We start from the raw sequence: 20,047 nt of genomic DNA on the forward strand, positions 1-20,047 counted from the left end.
ATCGGGTCCAAGCTGTCCTCTGTGACTCAAGGCTCTCGTCGCCAAGGTGATAACACATTTACATTGTAACCATAGACACCGAATCTATCAATTTTGCGCATGGCATCTCGTTCCATGCAGATCAGATCATGTCAGATGAGCTCAAGCGTGCCTTTCACAAATGCAGAAAATTAAAAAAAAAAAAAAAAGAATAATATCAACTCCTACACACGAGCCGATAAGGTTGCGGCTTCGGTTGTGAAATGCTGACGAGCGATCGTTGTGCATCGACGGCTCCCGTCTTAAGCGTAGAGGACGATAACGTGCAGTGCACAGCCTCTAATTCGGTCAATGGGCGCCTCGCACTCTCTCGGTGTCGCTCGCGGGGGGGCTGCTGAGTGGCCGGCGTGAGGAGAATGATAAGCGTGTCCCTCGGCCCGATGATATGATATTCCCCGGGCCAGGTCATCAAATCGCCGCTCGTCCTACAGCGGCTCGCGCTTTTTATTGAGCCGCGGCCCTCCAGCGCTTCAGAGCCCACGCGTTTGGAGTAATTGAAGCTACGGTGCGTGCCCGTGTATGCACGCGACCTGCTTTGTGTGCGTTCGCCCGGGCTTGTTTTGACTGTTTGTCAAAAGGAATGGAGGTGTAGTTTGCAGCCGGTGAAGTAGCCGGCTGTCAGTCTCTTACAACCCGAATCCATCAGCGATCACCACACACCCAAAAAGACAATCCCCGGTGCGTGCGCGTGTGATTTCTTTTTTTTTAATTTTATGTCAGGTCAATTTTTGGAGCTACTGACGCAAAAACCACTTTAAACTGACAACTGTGTTGGTTTTCTATTTGAAAACTCCACAATGGAGTGTCTGGATGCGAGCCGCACATGCTGTCAATTCACTCTCGGCTAGTTTTCTGTAGGCGTAGCGCTGCGCGCGACACTGGCTAGCTGTCGTTACGCTACTTCGATGCCAGCGGGGGCAGCGTTATTCAGCTCATTATTGCCGTGGCATCTAAACAGGAGTTCAGAACACTCCGGGAGAGCGTCTGATTTTCTCTCTCTTTTTATAACATAAATATTTTAGAATAAAATAACAATTAACCGACTACCGTAATTTCTCGAGTATAATGCGTCCTGAAGTATAATGCGCACCCCCAAAGTTGACCTAAAAAAAATCAGTAAAACCCTTCTACCAATGTACAATGTACCACCAATTTGCTGCAATCCATATGCTCAAAATATTAAGAATGATCTGTATTTCTATTTTGCTACGTTTGTACTTTTATTGTTTGTACTACTTGTTTTCAAAAAAATCGTCTGTACAACAATCACTAATAATAATCTTTGTGCATGTAGTCATGCAGCGGTAATATATAGGAGGAGGTCAGAGTTCAGGTTGGTAGCGCACATTACCGTAATGTATAAATGTGAAACATAAGACATTGAATATCATATCAAAATTTGTATGTATACCTTTTTTTTTATCCACTACGCGGCTGTACGCGACTTTCAATGTAATTGTATTTACATACCTAATGCACTCTATTGATTTTTTTTTTTTTTTTTAATATTTTTGTAAAAAAATTTACACATTATTTTCGAGAAACTGTTGTTAGCATGTCATGCCGCGCGGTCAACGACACCTCAACGGGACGGGAAACCCACGCAAATTGCAAGAGACGGCTGACGTTGGCCCCGACCAATCACAACGCATCCCTTTAACACTGAGAAATGAAATTGTTGAAAAAATGTGAGTGGTAATAATTAAGAATGAGAGAAAAGTTAGTGATGGTAGTTTTTCCCAGTCTCGGTGAGAATCAGAACCCTTGACTAGCTAAGATTAGCGCACAGCCGACAAACTAATTGAGACACACTGAAACAATAATTCAGTTTTATTTCATTTTATCAAGCTCTCTGTGATGGTTGAAATCGATGGTTGAGCCAATAATTTTCCCCAGTAGATTTGTTATTGTCCGATTAAATTGTGCTCATTTCTACTTTTGTCACATTGGCAAATGTAAAAATGGTGCAGAAAACGTTGTACAGGTAGTAAACATTTATGAAGGCCACAATTTGACACCAACAGGATATTCGTATTTATATTATTTCCTCCTGATAATGGTTTTGAACTCTTTCCAAGTGGAAACGCATCAACGGACTGCGTCAAGTGTATTTTATTTTATTTTATTTCCACATCAATCAATGTCTTCTTATCAGTGGTTGACGGACATTTCACGTCACAAATTCTGATATAATTGAAAAGTGAAGCACACTGCATCTTTATCTATGCTACATTGAGGCTAAAAATCTAATCGCGCTCCCGCTGACTTCAGCCTACTGTGACATCATGCAGCAAACGCCGATCACGTGACCTACTTCCCTTTTAGCGGCGATCCCGCAGCTTAAGGTTCAATACCGTCAGATACAATCCGAGCCCTCTCTTCAGCCATAATTAGCATTAAGCACTTCGTGGTGTGAATTTTAAGCTTCTGTGTGAATGTCACTATAATATTTAACTGTAACACTATACTATATCGAACACATTTTTTTGTTTTGTTTCCTTTTGCGTTGACCCCGGCAAACCAGGATATCGAACGTGAAGAACGCAGCGGAAAGGCCGATAGCAGCGCTGGCCTGCACATCATCTGTCCGCCACCCATCCCAAGGTCACATAATAGAGTGCGACGCCGACAGGGGGAAAAACTTATGTATATTTATGTATGCACCGACCGTAATTCGGCAGGTAAACTGGATTTAGAATAGATATTTTTGGATGGAAAGTGATTGTCGATCACGTGGCTGACATATTTACCGTCACCTTTCTCTGTCGCGCTGTGTTAATGCAACAGACTCAGCGTTCCTCCCATGCAAGTCGACAGCGGCAAAGAACTTCCTGAGCGCGTTGACGTGTTCTCTGCTCTTGTTCCTTTGATCCAGGGTTTTAAATTCAAGAACATTTCTTTCAGCGTCTCTTTAATTATAGTCGCACATCTCAACCCACCTTTTGCCTGAGAGGGAAGTCATCCGTGTCCAAGTTGAGGATTCAAACACGAAGTGGCGTGCATCACTTGTCTTTTTTATTTTAAGTGGAAAATAAGCTCATTAAAATGCTTTTTTTTTTCTTTACTAATTCTTGAGCAGACACATTTTGGGGCAAACTATATTATTCACGTTTATTACAGTAAATATATTTATTTATCAATGGTTTATGTATCATTTTATGGCAAAACATGAATTTCTTTAGTAAGTTTAGATCCCAAGCAAGAACCACATTCAGAATCAAGGTCTCTAGATGGGGGAAAAAAATGGGAATCCTGACATACATATTGAAAATATAGTATAATCTTGTGGTTTGCCAGCATAAAATCACCATGGACCTACTCATAAGTAATTAAATAAATTCTTGGATTAATTTGAATAAAAAATTGAATCATGCTTTGCTGCATTCCAGGGGGAAATTCAAGTATTACAGCAGTTCGAGGTAAAGCAGCATACAAGACAGCAAATAATTTTTTAAATGGAGAAAAAAACAATGTAATAAAAAAATGGGAAAATATATCTAATTGAACTTTTTTCAAAAATGGGGAAAAAGAGAAAATACGAAAATTCACCATACCAGTGTGTAGGAACTGAAATAAGTAGATTTTTTTGAGTAAGTTATAATTTATTTAGTTGTACCTGTAATAAATGAAACCTGTATTGTCAGCGTCAAGTGTAAGAATATTTCCACTCACATTATCTCTTATTATATTTCTTGTCTTCAACTATTTGAGCGCGTCTGAAATTAAAGGCTGTGCTGATAAGAGAGCGACCTCTCGTGGTGTATTGAATTTAAACTACGTCCAGCTGCATTCCACTTTTTTTTTTTTACCCACTTTTAAATTAGTGATGACGAATATTATCAATTTTATGACTAGTTTTGACATACAAGTACACATAATTTAAGGCAAGGATTATACGCACTGTATATTGAAGAGGAACAGATTTTAGTGCGGAACGTTGTTCTGGGTTTCGGTTCCCCCCCGGAAGCCGAAACCGGCGAATGCTAAAGCCGCCGTGTAGCAAAAGGGGCTCAGCCGGTTTGCTGTCACCTCAGTTTCCCGTCAAGGGAAAACGGGAGTTCAACTCGCTGTCACGGGGAGCTGCATGACATCATCCGCGCTGCTGCCGCGCGACCGAATCGGCGACACTTCACGCGACCGGTGCCGGAGAAAATGAGAGGAGGGTGAGGAAGAAGCACACGGCCGGCAGCCCGGTTAACGACGACCAGTTAACGCTTGTTTGCTGATAGCTTCGAGCACGCTAAAGGCTCCAAAGAACGCTCTAGTTGTCAATCACCTCTGCAACTGCCCAATTTCATTTGTTTTCTTAGTATAATTAAACTAAGGCGTTTTACCTAGTTAATAAAGCTAATTTCTCCCACGTCGAATTGAACACTTTGAGTGATTGATCGACATCAAGTGACAGTTAGCATTAGCGTACCTTGCCACTGCCTTAGCTGGTTTAGTATTGTCCCGTCGACAAATACTTGCAATCTGATTAAATATTTGGGCGTGACCAACAAGTCATTGTTGTTAAAGGGATGCTTAACATGGGCGTTAGCTTCCAAAGTCTGTGTACTGTCCTCTACTTGCTTGTAAATGTCCTTCTTTAAAGACTATGCAACACCCATATATGATACGTGATCTGTAATTGCAATATCATCAACATATGCTTATAGTTTATGTTAAATGCCGATAGAATGTTACTTATGGGCCGCATGGTGGGGCAACTGGTTAGAGCGTTGACCTCACTGTTCTGAAGTTCAAATCCTGACCCCCCCCCCCCCCCCCCCCCCCCCCCAAGCGCCTGTGCGGAGTTTGCATGTTCTCCCCGTGCCTGCGTGGGTTTTCTCTGGCCACTCCGCTTTCTTCCCACATCCTCAACACGTGCATTTACGGATACTCTAAATCAGGGCTCGGCAACCTTTTTGAGGCTGAGGGCTACTTCGTGAGCACCGATCGTATGAAGGGCTACGTGACCTGTTAGCGGCAAATTTCAGACTCAGTTTGTTACGCGTACATAAAATTTTTATTTTCATTTATTGTAGTAAATGAAATTACAGGTGTTTTAAAATTTTAATTCACGTAAGTAAGTCAGATTCAGAATTTGTGGCCTATGGTATTTTTAGAACATACCCTGCGGGCGCCTTATATGGTCCTTGCAGGCTACCATTTGCCCGTGGGCTCCGTGTTGGTGACCCCTTGCTCTAAACTGCGCTTGGTTTGATTATGAGTGCGTCTGTTTGTCTCAATGTGCCCTGCGATTGGCTGGCAACCAGTTCAGGGTGTACGCTGCCTCCTGCCCGGTGACAGCTGGGATTGGCTCCAGCACTCCCGTGGCCCTCGTAAGGATAAGCAGCTCAGCAAATGGATGGAAGGGCAATCCCCACTATTTCTTTCCATATCCCGTTTTTGCTCATGTGCTGTGAGTGTTTTTTTTCTTTTTCTCCATTTTTTTTCAGGCTGTTGTTATTGTGACTAAGCTCTGCGTTGCCATGGAGAAGCCGTGGAGGTTGTGGGGCGCGGTGGAGCGTTGTACCCTCACTTTAGTCTCCTGGTCTTGGGGCGCCTGCCGCGTGTCCCTCCTGGCTCTGATCCTAACCTTCCACCTGTACGGGGGTTTCATCCTCCTGGCTCTCATCCTGGCCTCCGTGGCAGGCATCCTTTACAAATTCCAGGACGCGCTCCTCTACTTCCCCGACCAGCCGCCGTCGTCACGCCTCTACGTTCCCGTCCCGACGGGAATCCCGCACGAGAACGTGTACATTCGCACGAAGGACGGGGTGAAGCTGAACCTCATCCTGCTGCGCTACACGGGCGGGGACTCGCCTCCCGGGGTCTCGGCCGCCAATCAGAGCGGCCCGGCGTCCTCCGCGCCGCCCACCATTCTCTACTTCCACGGCAACGCGGGCAATATCGGTCACAGGGTGCCCAACGCGCTGCTGATGCTGGTCAACCTGAAGGCCAACGTGGTGCTCGTGGACTACCGCGGCTACGGGAAGAGCGACGGCGAGCCCGGCGAGGAGGGCCTGTACCTGGACGCCGAGGCCACGCTGGACTACGTGATGACCCGGCCCGATTTGGACAAGACCAAGGTGATACTGTTCGGCCGCTCGCTGGGGGGCGCCGTGGTCATCCGCTTGGCGTCGGCCAACCCGCACCGCGTGGCGGCCATCGTGGTGGAGAACACCTTCCTCAGCATCCCGCACATGGCGGCGACGCTCTTCTCCTTCCTCCCCATGCGCCTGCTGCCCCTGTGGTGCTACAGGAACCAGTTCCTGTCCTACAGGCAGGTGGCCCAGTGCCGCATGCCCTCGCTGTTCGTCTCGGGCCTGTCGGACCAGCTGATACCCCCGGTCATGATGAAGCAGCTCTACGAGATGTCGCCGTCGCGGACTAAACGCCTGGCCATCTTCCCCGAGGGCACGCACAACGACACGTGGCAGTGCCAGGGCTACTTTGCCGCTTTGGAGCAGTTCATTAACGAGCTGCTCAAAAGCCACGCCCACGAGGAGAGCGTGCAGACGTCTTCGAGCGTGACCATCATCTGAGCGAACCTTTTTTACTTTTTCCTCTTTATTTAATTTCACTCACCGATGTGGAGGTGACTTTTGTTCAGGGAGCGGCGAACGTTACTCATTTTCATTTTTTTCAGCCATGAATGCATGCATTTGTGACATTACAGTGCTTCCCCAACCTTTTTTTTTTTTTTTTTAATCGTCAGAAAAAAATTATTGGACAGCACCAACAAAATTGTCACAAAAATTTGATAGTCTGATTTAATTATATACCTTCTGCCATTTTGTGGAAGAGTGTTTAATTGTTATTAATAAACCTTGCTGGCATAGATAGTGGGATTTGAAATTGAATAATTTCCAGCGATGCCAAATGTTCTTTCATAACGCAGTTTGGGAATCACTGTCTTCATAAATGGGGTCATTCGTGAAAGACGACGCTTCCTGTTATGTCTTACAGCTACTGCCATAATCTGGCGTGTTGCGATGACTGACCGAAACGGATTAGCGGTGCGACATCACAACGGCGTTTTAGTCCGAAACACAAAATCGTGTACACCGATGTAAATACAACCGGATTATTTCATCCGCATCCTCGTTATGATCATCTTAGTTCATTGCCAATGAAAACGCGGAGTAGTACTGGGGCCAAAGAGGAGGAAGTTTTTGACAACAACAAAAAAAATACTACGTGTAGAAAGTTTACAATTAAAAAAAATTTTTTTCTTTGGAAGAATGTAAAATTTTTGTAAAATTTTAAAACATTTTTGGAATGTTCTAAGAAAAATGCTTGCCTATATAATTAATCTTTTTTGATTGTAATTAAAATTATGACTATTTCAGATGTTGTTTGGATGAAATAGTCTGATTCTTGTACTGTAACAGTTTATTTAATTATTCAGCCATCCATTTTCAGCTTGTGACCGTCGGTGAGGGACAGAAAGTAGATCAATCGTTCAATTAAGAGCTTTGCTTTTCTCCTCGGCTCAGCTCTGCCTTCACCAAGACAAACCGATCCTTAGTCCGGATCACCCCAGAGACTGCGCCGATCCGGCTGCCGATCTCCTTCTCTGTTCTTCCCTCCCTCGTGAACAAGACACCACGAGCTATTCGAGCTCCACCTTCTGCGGGATCTCCTCCCTTGCCCAGAGTTTTGACTGAGGACCACCGCCTCAGATTTGGAGGTGCTCCTCACCCTCTGCGAACCGGTCCACCGAGCGTTGGAGATCATGGCTTGATGAAGCCAACAGAACCACATCATCCGGAAAAAACACTGGAAACTAATCCGATTACTGCCGGCAATCCGGACCAAAATCTGACACCACTTATACAGGGATCAAACAGCCTGTATCAGGTGTCTGGTACGCCATACCCCCGATGCACCCTCCACAGGACTCCCCAAAGAACACAATTAAAACCCCTTCTCCCAAGTTCACAAAAACCCCCATGCACTCTTGAGGACCCTACAATTTTAGACGGTGTAGAACTGGTCCACTGTTCCACAGCGAGGATGAAAACTACACAGTTCTTCCTGGATCTGAGATTCGACTTCTCGAGAGTCCCTCCTCTCCAGAACCTCTGAATAGTGTGCCGGATGTTCCCAACATACCCTCACAATACGTTTGCATTTTCCCCCGCCGTTGGACCCAACTCACCACCAGGTGGTGATCGGTTGATTGCTCCGCCCCTTTCGTCATCCAGGTCTCCCAAGATATTCAGCTGCAAATCCGATGACATGATCGCAAAGTCCATCATCAGATTGCGGCCTAGTGTGTCCTGGTCTCGACGGGCATGTGGGCACCCTTTTGTTAGTATGGACAATCCAGATTCAGGACTGGAGCCCAAACTGTGTTGAAGCGAGCCCAACTATACCTGGTGAGAATTTCCTCCCAGTTTACAAAACTGTCGGTTGAGTTGATTGAAAACTCCAAATAGGCAATAATTGATACAGTGAGAGTTTTGGGGATATTATTATTATTATTTTGAATCTGCCCTTTGTGGTAGGACGGTCAATCAGGTGGTAAAGCGTTGGCCTCACAGTTCTTAGGTCCTGGGTTGAATCCCAGACCTGCCTTGTGCGGAGTTTGCATGTTCTCCCCGTTCCTGCGTGGATTTTCTCCGGGCACTCTGCTTCCCTCCCACATCCCAAAAACATGCAACATTGATTGGACACTAAATTTCCCCTACACGTGATTCTGAGTGTGGCTGTTTGTCTCGATGTGCCCTGCGATTGGCTGGCGACCAGTTCAGGGTGTACCCCGCCTCCTGCCCATTGACAGCTGGGATAGGCTCCGGCACTCCCCGCGTCCCTCGTGAGGACAAGCGGTGAAGAAAATGGATGGATGGATGTACCCTTTGATTGGCTCGTGAAGTACCCCGCCCAAAGCCTGCTGGGACATGCTGTAGTACACCTGTGAGGATAAGCGCTATAGAAGAACTCCTCTGCAAAAGGTGAAATAACAATCTTGTTATGCAACTTTTAAAAAGCCAACAACATGAAATATAATTTCCATTTGATAAAAATGTCAGGTTAAGACTGTTCTCTTCAACATAATCATATTTTGTCTTTGAACAATGCGACCTTTTTAATTGAACTTTAACTTTCTTTTTTCTTTTGTCTTCTTTTTCCGCGCGGCCCTAATACTCCTCCGTAAAATAGCAACTCTCCTTTTTTGGAACGGAATGAAAAAAAGATCACCCCTTTGAGTGCCAGAATGAATTTTTGTTAAAGCCTAATAATCCTCAAAGATTCCGGTCATGTTTGTGAGAACTCGATCCATCCACGGGAATAGCAATAGGGAGCCGTGGTGTGCCGGAGGAGTCGTCTTTCTTGACGACTCTTCTTTAAACGCGGAGTATTATCTCTGACAAGAATCTCATCTTTTGTCAGTACTGTATTTATGATCTTAGCTGGTACTGTGTTGTTCTTCACTTTCCTTTGAGGTCCTCGTCACCCTCCCGCGATGGTGCCAAAATGGCGCTGCTTATTCGGAGGGGCGTCAATGAGATAATTAACCTTTCACCCGACGTCTTCTGGGCGGGGTCCGGCAGAGTTTGACGATATATAAACAAAAAACTGTTGTCTGCTGTCGCTTTCAATGAAGCCATTCGAGTACGCAGCGGAGCTCTTTAGCCATATTTGGTACCGTTTCGAAAGGTGACATTTGGCAAGGAAAAGAACTTTATGAATGTAATTACTAGTATCCAGTTATTGCTCATTTGTTCATCTTCCCCGTCTGTAGCGTTGAGTTTTTGTTTAGCTGCGACATAACGATGACATTTGCACTTAAAGCAACTTTTTGCGTTTGTTTTCTTTCCGCCTGTTTCCACTTTGCATTGCAGGAGTTGAGGTCACCTTTTTTGGGAGGGGGGGGGGTTGCTATGGTTACTATCCTTTCACATTAAGAATTGGGGTTGTATCGTTTCAGCTCCAAAACCGGTCTGAATGTTTCTTTTTTTTTTTTTTTTTTAAAGAAACGATTGCGCCGCTACAATTCAGCGTTCACTGATGGAACTGTTTATTGTGTGTTTGTGTGTGTTTCATTCAAGAGCTGGCATGTGATTGTTTTTCCAACAAACTTGCACAGTGTTGACTTTTTTTCGTATGAACACTTGACAAAGATACATTTCTTAAACAGACATTTGAATGATTTATCTTAATTTTTAACCTGAAGAAGTCACCGAATGACAATTTTTTTTCCCCCCACTCCGTCACCATTTCCAGGTTTTTTTATCCACTTGGCTTTTTTTGTAAGCGCACATTTTTCTCATTGTGTATTCTGTGCTGCAACACGCATTAAAATGGAGAACATGAAAGATGTACTGTGGCACTTTCAAATGAGTGATATTAATTTCGCCGACTTGGCCGCTTCACTTTTTATACTTTGACAACTTTGTCACCGTCACAATTCTGTGCAATGTTTCAAATTGTTACTTCCTTCCCCCCTCCCCCCATTGCCTCGACTTAAATTAGACACTTATAACAAATACAGTAGTCAGATCAACTTTTTTTGAAGCCTTTTGCACAAATTGTAAAATATGATTACATTGCGCTAATATTCATTTCAGAATGAAGGTGGAATCGTACCCAAAAAATATTATAAACATAGTACTATAATTTAACAAGAAAAAAAGGTGCAGTGTCACAAATTTTACAAAAACAGAATTTATGTTATTTTAAGAGAAAATCTGAAATTTTACAAAAAAAGGCAATTTTACATACTGTAATTTTAAGAGAGCAACCACAGTGTTACAACAATGTTGAAGAAAGTCGGATTTTATGCCAGCCGTAACTATGCGATATGTCATGTTTTATGAATAATAATTTTGAGACACGTGTTTTGGGAACAAAAGTAACAAAATGGTGGAATGATGAGTAAATGTTAAATGCAATGTTTAAAAAAAATGTCTTTTACATAACTAAGACTTGTTTTAAAGGGAAAAAAGTGAGTTCTATGTGTATGGTAATTTAAGCAATTTTAAGACCCTGCTAAAAAAATTCTATAGAATTTTTATAGAACAATTTGTTCTATAGAACTTTGGCTGTGACTTTCTATAGAATTTCGATAGAACAAAATGTTTCTGTCGAAATTCTATAGAAAGGTTTAAATAACAGAAAGTGGCACAGTGCTTGATCACATATTTCTATAGAAGAATTTTCAAGCAACATCAGAATTAATACACATGCTAATAATAAAATGCATCAAGTATTTGTTACAATATATAAATACTGTTTTGACTATGGAGATTTCAAAATCAGGCACGTCCATTTTGGAAGACAAGCCAGTATTATAAAGCCGACATCTTGGAAAATCGGAAACCACCCGTCGGTGTGTTGAAGATGTCACAACGTTCGTGACCTTCAATCACAATCAACCAAATGGCCAAACAGACTGAGGAGAAGTCATCTGACCTTGTTTAAAAAACAAAAACAAAAAAGTCTTTTTTTTTTTTTTATAGGTGACTTGCAGGTGACGTCGCATCCGTTTTGAATTTTTCCTGGCCGCCATATTGGGAGGTCTCATTTCGCTGGTTACATTAGATTACATAAGACGCTTTTTGACTTCTGAGACGATGGTGCACACGTGTTGTGTTATTGGCTGCTATCACAAGTTCAGCAAAGAAGGGAACAGACGGTTTTTCCGATTTACGAAAATAATTACGCACCAAGGACCCCAAACAGAAGAAATGTCGAGCAAACGGCAAGCGAAGTGGCTCAGTAATATCTCGCGTGCAGATCTCACTCGTCCCACAGTGTTGCACTTTGACCATATCCGCCGCTATTTTTACATGTATGTGTTGTTTGCTGTGTTTTATATTACAAGACTAACGGTGTTTGATAGGTCTACATGTACATGTACATCCAACTCGGCCCCCGATCGAAATTGGCCGCCAGTGACAGGCTTTTCATCTACAGTTTAGGATACAAACGTATGAATTGTTGTGCGTTTGCTGTCTGTCAAATTATTTTTAAGAAGGAAGTATGCATGTAGCACCTACCACCTACCAGGGCATCATTCACGCTAGCCCTAATGCAACAGTAGCGGCTTTCTATATGCTGACATTTGAGTAAGGCAAATGTGAACAAATAGAAAGCCGCTACTGTTGTATTAGGGCTACCTTCAGACATTCACGCTATAATTTGTTAGTACTTAGTAATTTACACCTTGTACATTTGAATTATTGTCACATTACTTAATGCTCCTTCAAATAAATTTAAAAGATGGTGCAATGTTTATTTGTCGTAGATCTTTTTCCCTAATCGGTCCGATTTTTCGGACCTGAAAAGGCCATAATGGCTAAGCGGAAACAACAACAACGACGACGAGTTACGCACTCTGTCCCGGGTGATCACAAGTTACTTACTTGGGCAAGGATTAAAACCTTTTCTTCAGACAACATTTTGCAGAGGACACTCTGAATCCACCCGCTTAAAAAGTAATTGTAAGCCTCCAAGAACTTGTAGGCCTTCATCTGTTGGTTCGTAAGGCTGTTGGGTGTAAGCACCAAGTAGTTCACAATGTCGGGGTATTCCACTCTCGGCCAGCATTTTTCAGTCGCAAAATCAGCCTTCGATAGACTATACGGGTCCTGAGCCTCACATAAACTGATTTTCTGCCTGTAGTAGGGTTCCAGATCAGCCGACAGATCCTCGAAATACTTGGAAAACGCCAAAGAAAGTGCAGATACGATGAACGCGATGCTGGTATGTAGACAAACTTTAAGAACTGTTTACAACCTCCCAAAATGGCCGACACACAAAAAATTCTTACCCACAATGCACTTGCTCTGAAGTTGTGCACGTGACTTAAATGAGCTGTTTCAAGCACATCTGAATTTTGAGGGAAATTGCAATGTTACGAAAAATTAATTTTAGGAGCAGACGTCTACTGCAGAAAATGAGAAGTATCTGACTTAGCCCTTGGGGAAAAAAAAAAAAAAAAAACCTCAAGCCTCCCTTAAATGATTATTATTTTTTTAATCCTCAAAACTACCCTCCATTTTTTTCACACGGCCTTATTCCGTCTAATTCCCAAACAGTCTGTTGAACTAACACGATGTGAATAGTGGAAATTTGTCCTTCTTTGGAAGCCCAACGAGATAAGGGCCACTGCTGTGGCAGGAAGTTGATGCGGTTAGCCAAGCAGAACAAGGAAGGGGAACGGCTCTTTTTTTTTTGTTGTTGTTTTTTCTTTCTCTCTCTCTCTCTCCAGTTATTGTATTCATTGGCCTGGAAGCAGCCGCAGAACGAATGTGAAACCAAAAAGCATCGCGAGTGAGGAATCGGCTTCCGGCGCCAGCTCCACGATGGCGGTCTGCTCGCGTCCGGGTCCCGGGACGGGGCAGAAGGCGGGCGAGGCCCGGGGTCCGTCCCGGCCGGTCTTCCTGCTCACGCTGGCCGTCATCACATCGTCCTCTCTGTCGGCGCTGTCCTTGTACCAGCTGGTGGTTCTCAGAGAAGAAGTCGAGGGCCTGAAGTCCGAGGCGTGTCGCAGGAGGGAAGACGGTCAGGAGGGCAAACATGGAGAGCAGGTGAGACACAAACATTTTCTTCTTCCCTGTTTTTACCCTTTAACATAAAAAAAAAAAAAACACACACACACATTTTAAAAGTGCCGATAATTGTTAAAAGTGTACACAGGTTTTTGTGAGATAATTCTAAAGGTTCTGAAAAAGAATAAAACAAAAGTACGACATGGCGGCAGCATCTTTAGGGTTGTTTTTCTTTGGGCATTCAAACTTTATTTGGCACTTTCACTGATACAAAAAAACAGTTGGGTTCCACCAAATGTTGTTGTTGTTGTTGTTGCTGCTTTTTGTTGTTGTTGTTGACTCTCATCCGTCCGTCCGAGCAGCTGTGGAATGAGCAGCTGTTTGTTTTTTACCTTTGTTGTTTGGTTTTCTTCCATCTTGTTTTTTTTTTTTTTTTTGCAGGTGCTGTTGCTTATCCTCACTTTTTTTGTTTGGTTTTGTGCGACCCTGCCCTCTCAAAACAACACACTCGCAGGTGCTATCACGTGTTTTGTTATTGCTTGTTTTCCCCACTCTCCATGGGCTCTTTCTCGAAGTGTTATCCTATCACCTTTTGTTGTCTTTGTCCTTGATATTTAGTACAAGAAAGTGACGTTAAAACAATGTACCATTCCGATGGCGGTCTTAAGCTCCGCCCCCTTAGCCATGTCCACCAAGCTTCCAAAATGGCGATTGAACAGAACATGTTTGAAGTCGATTCTCTGTCGCCTATTCCAGATAATATTGCGGTATGTTTTTCCCCAAATGCGTCAGACTTGTCCAAGAGAGTTCTAGAGGGAGGGCTTGACTATTTCACGCAGGGATGTGTACACGGAATTAAGATTTTGGACGGAGCGGGACGCAATGTCAGAGTTACAGCGAAACGTTGACGATCGATGCAAAAAAAGTTTGACGCCTCACAAACTTCGTATTGAAATCCAACTGGATAAAATAGTGGAATCGTTCTGCGCATGTAAAGCAGAGTGAGGACTTTTTACTATAAAGCACTGATAATAATTCAATCAAACTCAGAGAAGATACTTCTCCCTCACTTACCTTCGAACATACAACCCTGTTTTTGTCGATATTGTCGACATTTAGTTGTACGCGCGCTCTTGCGCGAGCCTTAATCCATCGTAGACTCTTCCTCAACTGTGTTTTAGGCTTTGGAAAATGAATCAACCTAGCAGGAGATCTTTCATCAGAATTGCACGTTCCCCAAGCGCATCCGAGGACCATTTTCTTTGTAACATTAACTTTTCCAAGCGCCCGCTACTGACAACCAGCATTGCTTGCGGGACAAGATGGCGGCAGGGGCGTGTCAAGCCAGGGGTTAAGACGATGCAGCTTATCTGATTGGCTATTATTGTTCGAGTGATTGACAGGTCGGAAAGGTCTGTTGTTGTCATTTGTTATTGCTTTTACTCAACATTCTTCTCTGTGCATGTCGATTTTCAAACAAGGTACCGCAATGAGTTAATTCTGTTGTTGTCTTTTGTTATTTCTGCCATGTCTGTCCTCTCCCAAGTTAGTTCTTGTGCTTGTTCCCCATTGTTATGACGCTTTTCCCTTCCCTTTGTCTCCCCCCCCCCCCCCATGTTCTCATCAGGTGTTGTTGTCTTTTTGTTGCCGTTTCTTCCGTCTCTCCCCTCCCAACCACCTCGTGTACAGTGGAATTCCAAATAAAGTCCGCCACAAGCTAAGCGCAATAAGACAACCCACCTGTACTGGTTGTTGGCCAACAGGACAGGTTATAACTGTAAATAAAAAAAATCTCATGTCCAGAAAACGTACGCTCGCTTCTCACGTCGGTTGATTTTTGTCGTGGGCAGAATGTCAGCGACGGGAGAGGCGGCCAAACGGACCCGCAGCACACGTTCAGCCTGATGAGGAGGAGGAGGATGGCCTCCGGAACAGACTCATCAGGTGAGTCACGGCAGCCCTTGTGTCAATGTCGTCGGCAGACGTTTCACACGCGCGTCTTTTCCGCGCAGATTCGCTGTCGTGTCTCCAGCTGCTGGCGAACAAGAGCAGGAAAATCTTCAGGAAAGGTAAAGAAAAAGCAGCGAGGATTGAACTACTCGAACGGAACGGCCCGACACATTTCGGGGAAAGTTGTAGGTGGCGCTGCTCGGGTTTCCAAGCAAGGAATCACTCTGCCTGTTTTGCTTTAGGTGGGTGGGGGGGGGGGGGGGTCGAGCTTTGAACCGTTAAAACCAAGGAGCATTAAGCGCTTAAACACAAAATTACGTGATCCAAGCGTTGTAATAAGTTCCGCCCGTTCAAGCCATTTGTGTCGCCTTTCACGTCATCGCCTGGAAGACAATTATGCAAATGTTTGTTAGGTTTATCACCTAACTTGCCGGAATAGTTGCACAAATAACGGACAGGAAGTCGTCTTTCTTCTGATCAGGAGGACGTGAGAGACAGGCCAGTTACAGTCTCCAAACACGTTCTGAACCAGCCTCTCACGGACTCTTTTGTGAGCAGATGAAATGAACAAAGGTGCATTCTCGGATGATGATGTGGCACATCGTTCGATGATGATTTAGCACATTCTTTGGTTATGATGGAGTTGTCCTTGGCCACTTGTAGGAAGTTGCATCTGTGTAGGAGCTCGTCCTGTGAACAAGACTCTTCGAAGCGATACTTTGACTTTGTTGCAAGTCCATAATAAATATATTAACGATGACTCTAAAAATGTTACTGTAATTTCTCGAGTATAATGCGTCCTAAAATATAATACGCACCCCCAAAGTTGACCGAAAAAAAAAAAAAAAAAATCAGGAAAACCCTTCTACCAATGTACAATGCGCACCACTAATTTGCTGCTGCCCATATGCTCAAAATATTGGGAACTATCTGTGTTTATATTTTGTTAGCTTTGTACTTGTATTGTGTATAAAAAATACGTCTGTATAACAGTCATTAATAATAATCGTTGTGCACGTGCTGATGTAGCCGTAATATAATCTCGGGACGGGCCGCAGGACACGTTTGTCCCGGTCCCTGTAATTGTCAGAACTGAATCCCTCAACCAACTCAAATAAATGCTCAATGATGGCGTCAAATGCATTACCGTAATAAATATAAATGTGTAACAGAAGACATCGAATATCATATCGAAATGTATATGTATACCATTTTTTTACCACTCTATGTACCCATATACAACTATAAAATCTGATTGTATTTTTTATTTTTCATCCATACCTAAATATAATGCGCTCTACTAACTTTTTGAAAATATTCTTGGAAAAATTTGTGCATTATTTTCAAGAAATTACAATACTTTACCTTCTGCAGCGTCCGGTAGTTCCATTACGTCCTAAGAGAAAAGAGAAATTCAAGTTGTTGCTGAAGCTAACGCTCTACTTTGAATCGTTGGCATTTCTGGCCCGTTTTCGAAGGTGCTGAAGCAGCACGGAAATGAATCCTAACACCCTTCAACCTCTGACCCCAGAATCACCCTTGCAATACTTTGCTGCTTTCAGTTTTTGTGCAAAGATACCGACACATATTCATACTAACTTGCGAAGGTTGAGTGACCCGAACACACGCAGGTAATGCTGTCTGTAGACGTTTTTACAAATCACTTCAACGGGGCCGATATGACGATTCAATGTCGAAATCGATATGATGAATATGTCTCCTTGCATGAGATTTTGCCCTGGAGCCATACACGGGCATCCCCTGGCAGACTGGGTTGAGGAAAGGGTCTGCCCTGGAGACGCTCGGCGACAACATCCTGATCCGGCAGGAGGGCTTCTACTTTGTCTACAGTCAGGTTAGGAGCGCATCTCATTGTTATTTCTTTAGTTTTACCACAAGGGGGCGCTACACGCATGCGTGCAAGCTGGTGAGCCCCACTAGGGGTGAGCGACCCCGCATTCAGTGTGCAAAATGCAAATTGATCCATCCTTGTAAAATGAATGTTCACTGATTCATCGTTGCTAATTTATGATTTATTTTTTAAAAACTTAAGTGGTCAACTTCATTTCCAGAACAATTCACTAGTTACATTTGTACCAATCTAATGAAATCAAATGCAGGAGCTATATAAAAAAAAAAAACAAACAACAACTTCCCCCTCTTTAACTCATTTTGGATTGACATTTTGCTCATTTTTAATTTTAATTTACAATATACATACATATATATTATTATTATTATTATTTGTACAGCATATTGGAATATTTTTCCTACAGCACAAAGCTACTGTATGTGTGGGTAGAGTAAAGGCCTATTTATAGTACAAAGTCTTTGAGATCAACACATGTTCCATTTCCAGTACCGCTTGTCCTCATTAGTGTCGTAGCTGACAAAAAACTGACGAACAAGCAACCAATCACAATTCAGCCATTTTCTCTTCAATTACCATAAAATGCAAATTTTTGGACTATGAGAGGAAGCCGCATTACTCTTGATTAGAAACTTCACGTGAAAATGCAAAGCGGGCATAGAAGTGAAAGCAGTTTCTAATATTTGGGTTACCTTCTTTAGCGCATCCACATCAGGCGGGCGAATGCAGTTCTGCAGCTCCGACTGCTGGAGAAAAATTCCCTGTGCGTTTTTTACACTTGGCCATTAAATCGGATTCGGATTCTCTGGGCTGGCGTGGGAACGCCTCGGGATCCCTCCGGAAGAGCTGGAAGAAGTGGCTGGGGAAAGGGAAGTCTAGGTATCCCTGCTGAAGCTACTTCCCCCGTGACCTGACACGGAAAACCGGTAGATAATGGATGGATAGCCACTGCATCTGATTTCCCAGATCAGGCCCGACATAGAACAACAAAACTTCTTGTAAAATCCACGACCAACAATCTGGTTGCACTACGACGCCAAACTGAGAAGTCTAGCATGTTTGACTTTTTTTTTTTTTCTTTTCCATATCTGCGACAACTCTCCCACAGCGCAGCTGTAGATCGACCAAAAAGAATTGCCTAATGTGACTGGTACATTGCACCCCCCGACCCAAAACTTGCCCGGGTTGGCATTGTCAATAGTTATTCATGCGCCCAAATCACTGTTTACCGAAGATTTAGACCATGATTCAACAGAAAGTTAGCATCATTACTTGCTAGCTTACAAGGCTACATAGCATGTTGTTGCCTGCTTGCGAGCTGTATCGTATCATATTGTATAAAATCTGTGAACGTACCTCAAGCAATGCTCGAAGGAACTTCCTCTACCGAGCGCCATTTCCGCAGCGCATCGCTGTTGTCGTCGCCACGGTCACGAGTGTATCCGGTCACGTTGGCCGGTGACACTTTTTCTGGTTCCGCTTTTTTCCAAAAGTGATTTGAGGGGATAAAGCCAAGTGATCGTAGAAGTCGAGGTGTGTTGGTGTCGCCGTCTGCCTGAGACACAGCAAGATCCGATGGCAGTCGTCTGATAGAGTAAAATCGGGACAACCCGAATTTGTCTGATTGAGTCATAACGTGGGTAAATCCCAGCAAGCGCAAGCGTTTGGTAATTCGACTCTTTGTCAATGCCACTGGTGATGCAATCTCCTTCCGCCATGCTCCTTATTGTCATTCGCAAAATAATGTGAAACTGATTGCACTGGTGTTCCGTCCGTTGTTCCCAGTAGGTGTCCATTTAACCCTTTCCTCGTGGTCAGGTCTATTACATGGACAGCAGGTTTGCAATGGGCCACGTTGTGATCCGCAGGAAGAGGACAGTGGTGGGCGACGAGGCTCAGCACGTCATCCTGTTCCGCTGCATCCAGAGCATGGACAGCATGTACCCTTACAACACGTGTTACACGGGAGGTGCGTTGTCTTGATTTACTACGTACTGCCGTCTTTTCAGCAGCGACACAAAACGGCCGCCAGTTCGAGGCGTGAAGTGTGCTGACGCTTCCCTCAGGTGTCGTGAAGCTGGAGGTCGGTGACCAGTTGGAGCTCCTGATCCCCAGGTCCGCTGCCAACGTGTCTCTGGACGGGGACTCCACGTTCTTGGGCGCCATCAAGCTGGTTTAAATCCCGTCGCCTCGTATGAGAGAAGAGGGACCTGGATCCTGGCAACCTTCAATGCCGGAAGAGATAATTTTACACTCCAGAAATGAGCGACTCTGACTTTTTCGCCCATACGACAGTTGTGACTCTTCTCTGAAATATATTCTGCATTTGCAGCTCTATTTTACTGATCATTATTCACCATTAAAAGTCGTCAGCTTTTTCTCTACACGTGGTTACCACAAGTGAAACCTCCTTCCATCCATTTTTTTTTTTTTTTTTTTAACCTTTAGGATCGCAGGTGAGGTGGCGCTAATGCCGGCTAACTTTGGGTGAGAGACAGGTTTGGTCACCAGCTAATCTTAGCTGGGCAAACTTTAAGGACTTTTTTGCGCGTGTATTGACGGCACATCTCCAGTGAGCTGCAGTTTTGGGCTTAGCTTGATTTTCATGCAAGCGCGAGGCTCGCTATACATTTGTCAATTTGGCAGACGAGCCGGTGTGACGGTCTGAGCGCTCCCGGTGGTGAAAAGTCTCATTGTGATT

At 43.9% G+C, this 20,047-nt stretch overlaps 2 protein-coding genes and 1 long non-coding RNA gene across 7 annotated transcripts; 2 read left to right on the top strand and 1 right to left on the bottom strand.

Moving 5' to 3' along the window:
- Nucleotides 1–3,941: 3,941 nt before the first annotated feature.
- abhd13 (abhydrolase domain containing 13) lies at nucleotides 3,942–10,355 on the top strand. Its single transcript, XM_061840692.1, has 2 exons — nucleotides 3,942–4,202; nucleotides 5,481–10,355. The coding sequence occupies exon 2, from the start codon at nucleotides 5,514–5,516 to the stop codon at nucleotides 6,567–6,569; it is 1,056 nt and encodes a 351-aa protein (XP_061696676.1). The 5' UTR covers nucleotides 3,942–4,202; nucleotides 5,481–5,513; the 3' UTR covers nucleotides 6,570–10,355.
- A 2,646-nt stretch (nucleotides 10,356–13,001) lies between these two features.
- On the top strand, nucleotides 13,002–19,730 carry tnfsf13b (TNF superfamily member 13b). 5 transcript variants are annotated; one of them, XM_061840696.1, is made up of 8 exons: nucleotides 13,436–13,565; nucleotides 13,968–14,040; nucleotides 15,154–15,294; nucleotides 15,377–15,470; nucleotides 15,539–15,595; nucleotides 17,207–17,331; nucleotides 19,165–19,315; nucleotides 19,413–19,730. In XM_061840696.1, exons 1-8 carry the CDS (start codon nucleotides 13,555–13,557, stop codon nucleotides 19,523–19,525), a joined length of 765 nt encoding a protein of 254 aa, XP_061696680.1. In that variant the 5' UTR covers nucleotides 13,436–13,554; the 3' UTR covers nucleotides 19,526–19,730. The 5 variants fall into 5 exon arrangements, with proteins under 5 accessions (XP_061696681.1, XP_061696678.1, XP_061696677.1 ...); XM_061840694.1 differs by lacking the exon at nucleotides 13,968–14,040 and having other exon boundaries at nucleotides 13,013–13,565; nucleotides 19,215–19,315; XM_061840693.1 differs by lacking the exon at nucleotides 13,968–14,040 and having other exon boundaries at nucleotides 13,036–13,565.
- On the bottom strand, nucleotides 15,542–19,130 carry LOC133511779 (uncharacterized). Its single transcript, XR_009798033.1, has 3 exons — nucleotides 18,703–19,130; nucleotides 18,039–18,256; nucleotides 15,542–16,872 (listed from the first exon to the last, which is right to left on the bottom strand). It is a non-coding gene; the product is annotated as an uncharacterized LOC133511779 (long non-coding RNA).
- Nucleotides 19,731–20,047: the final 317 nt, after the last annotated feature.

The sequence above is a fragment of the Syngnathoides biaculeatus genome, chromosome 14 (assembly GCF_019802595.1).
Source record: "Syngnathoides biaculeatus isolate LvHL_M chromosome 14, ASM1980259v1, whole genome shotgun sequence".
Taxonomy (NCBI): domain Eukaryota; kingdom Metazoa; phylum Chordata; class Actinopteri; order Syngnathiformes; family Syngnathidae; genus Syngnathoides; species Syngnathoides biaculeatus.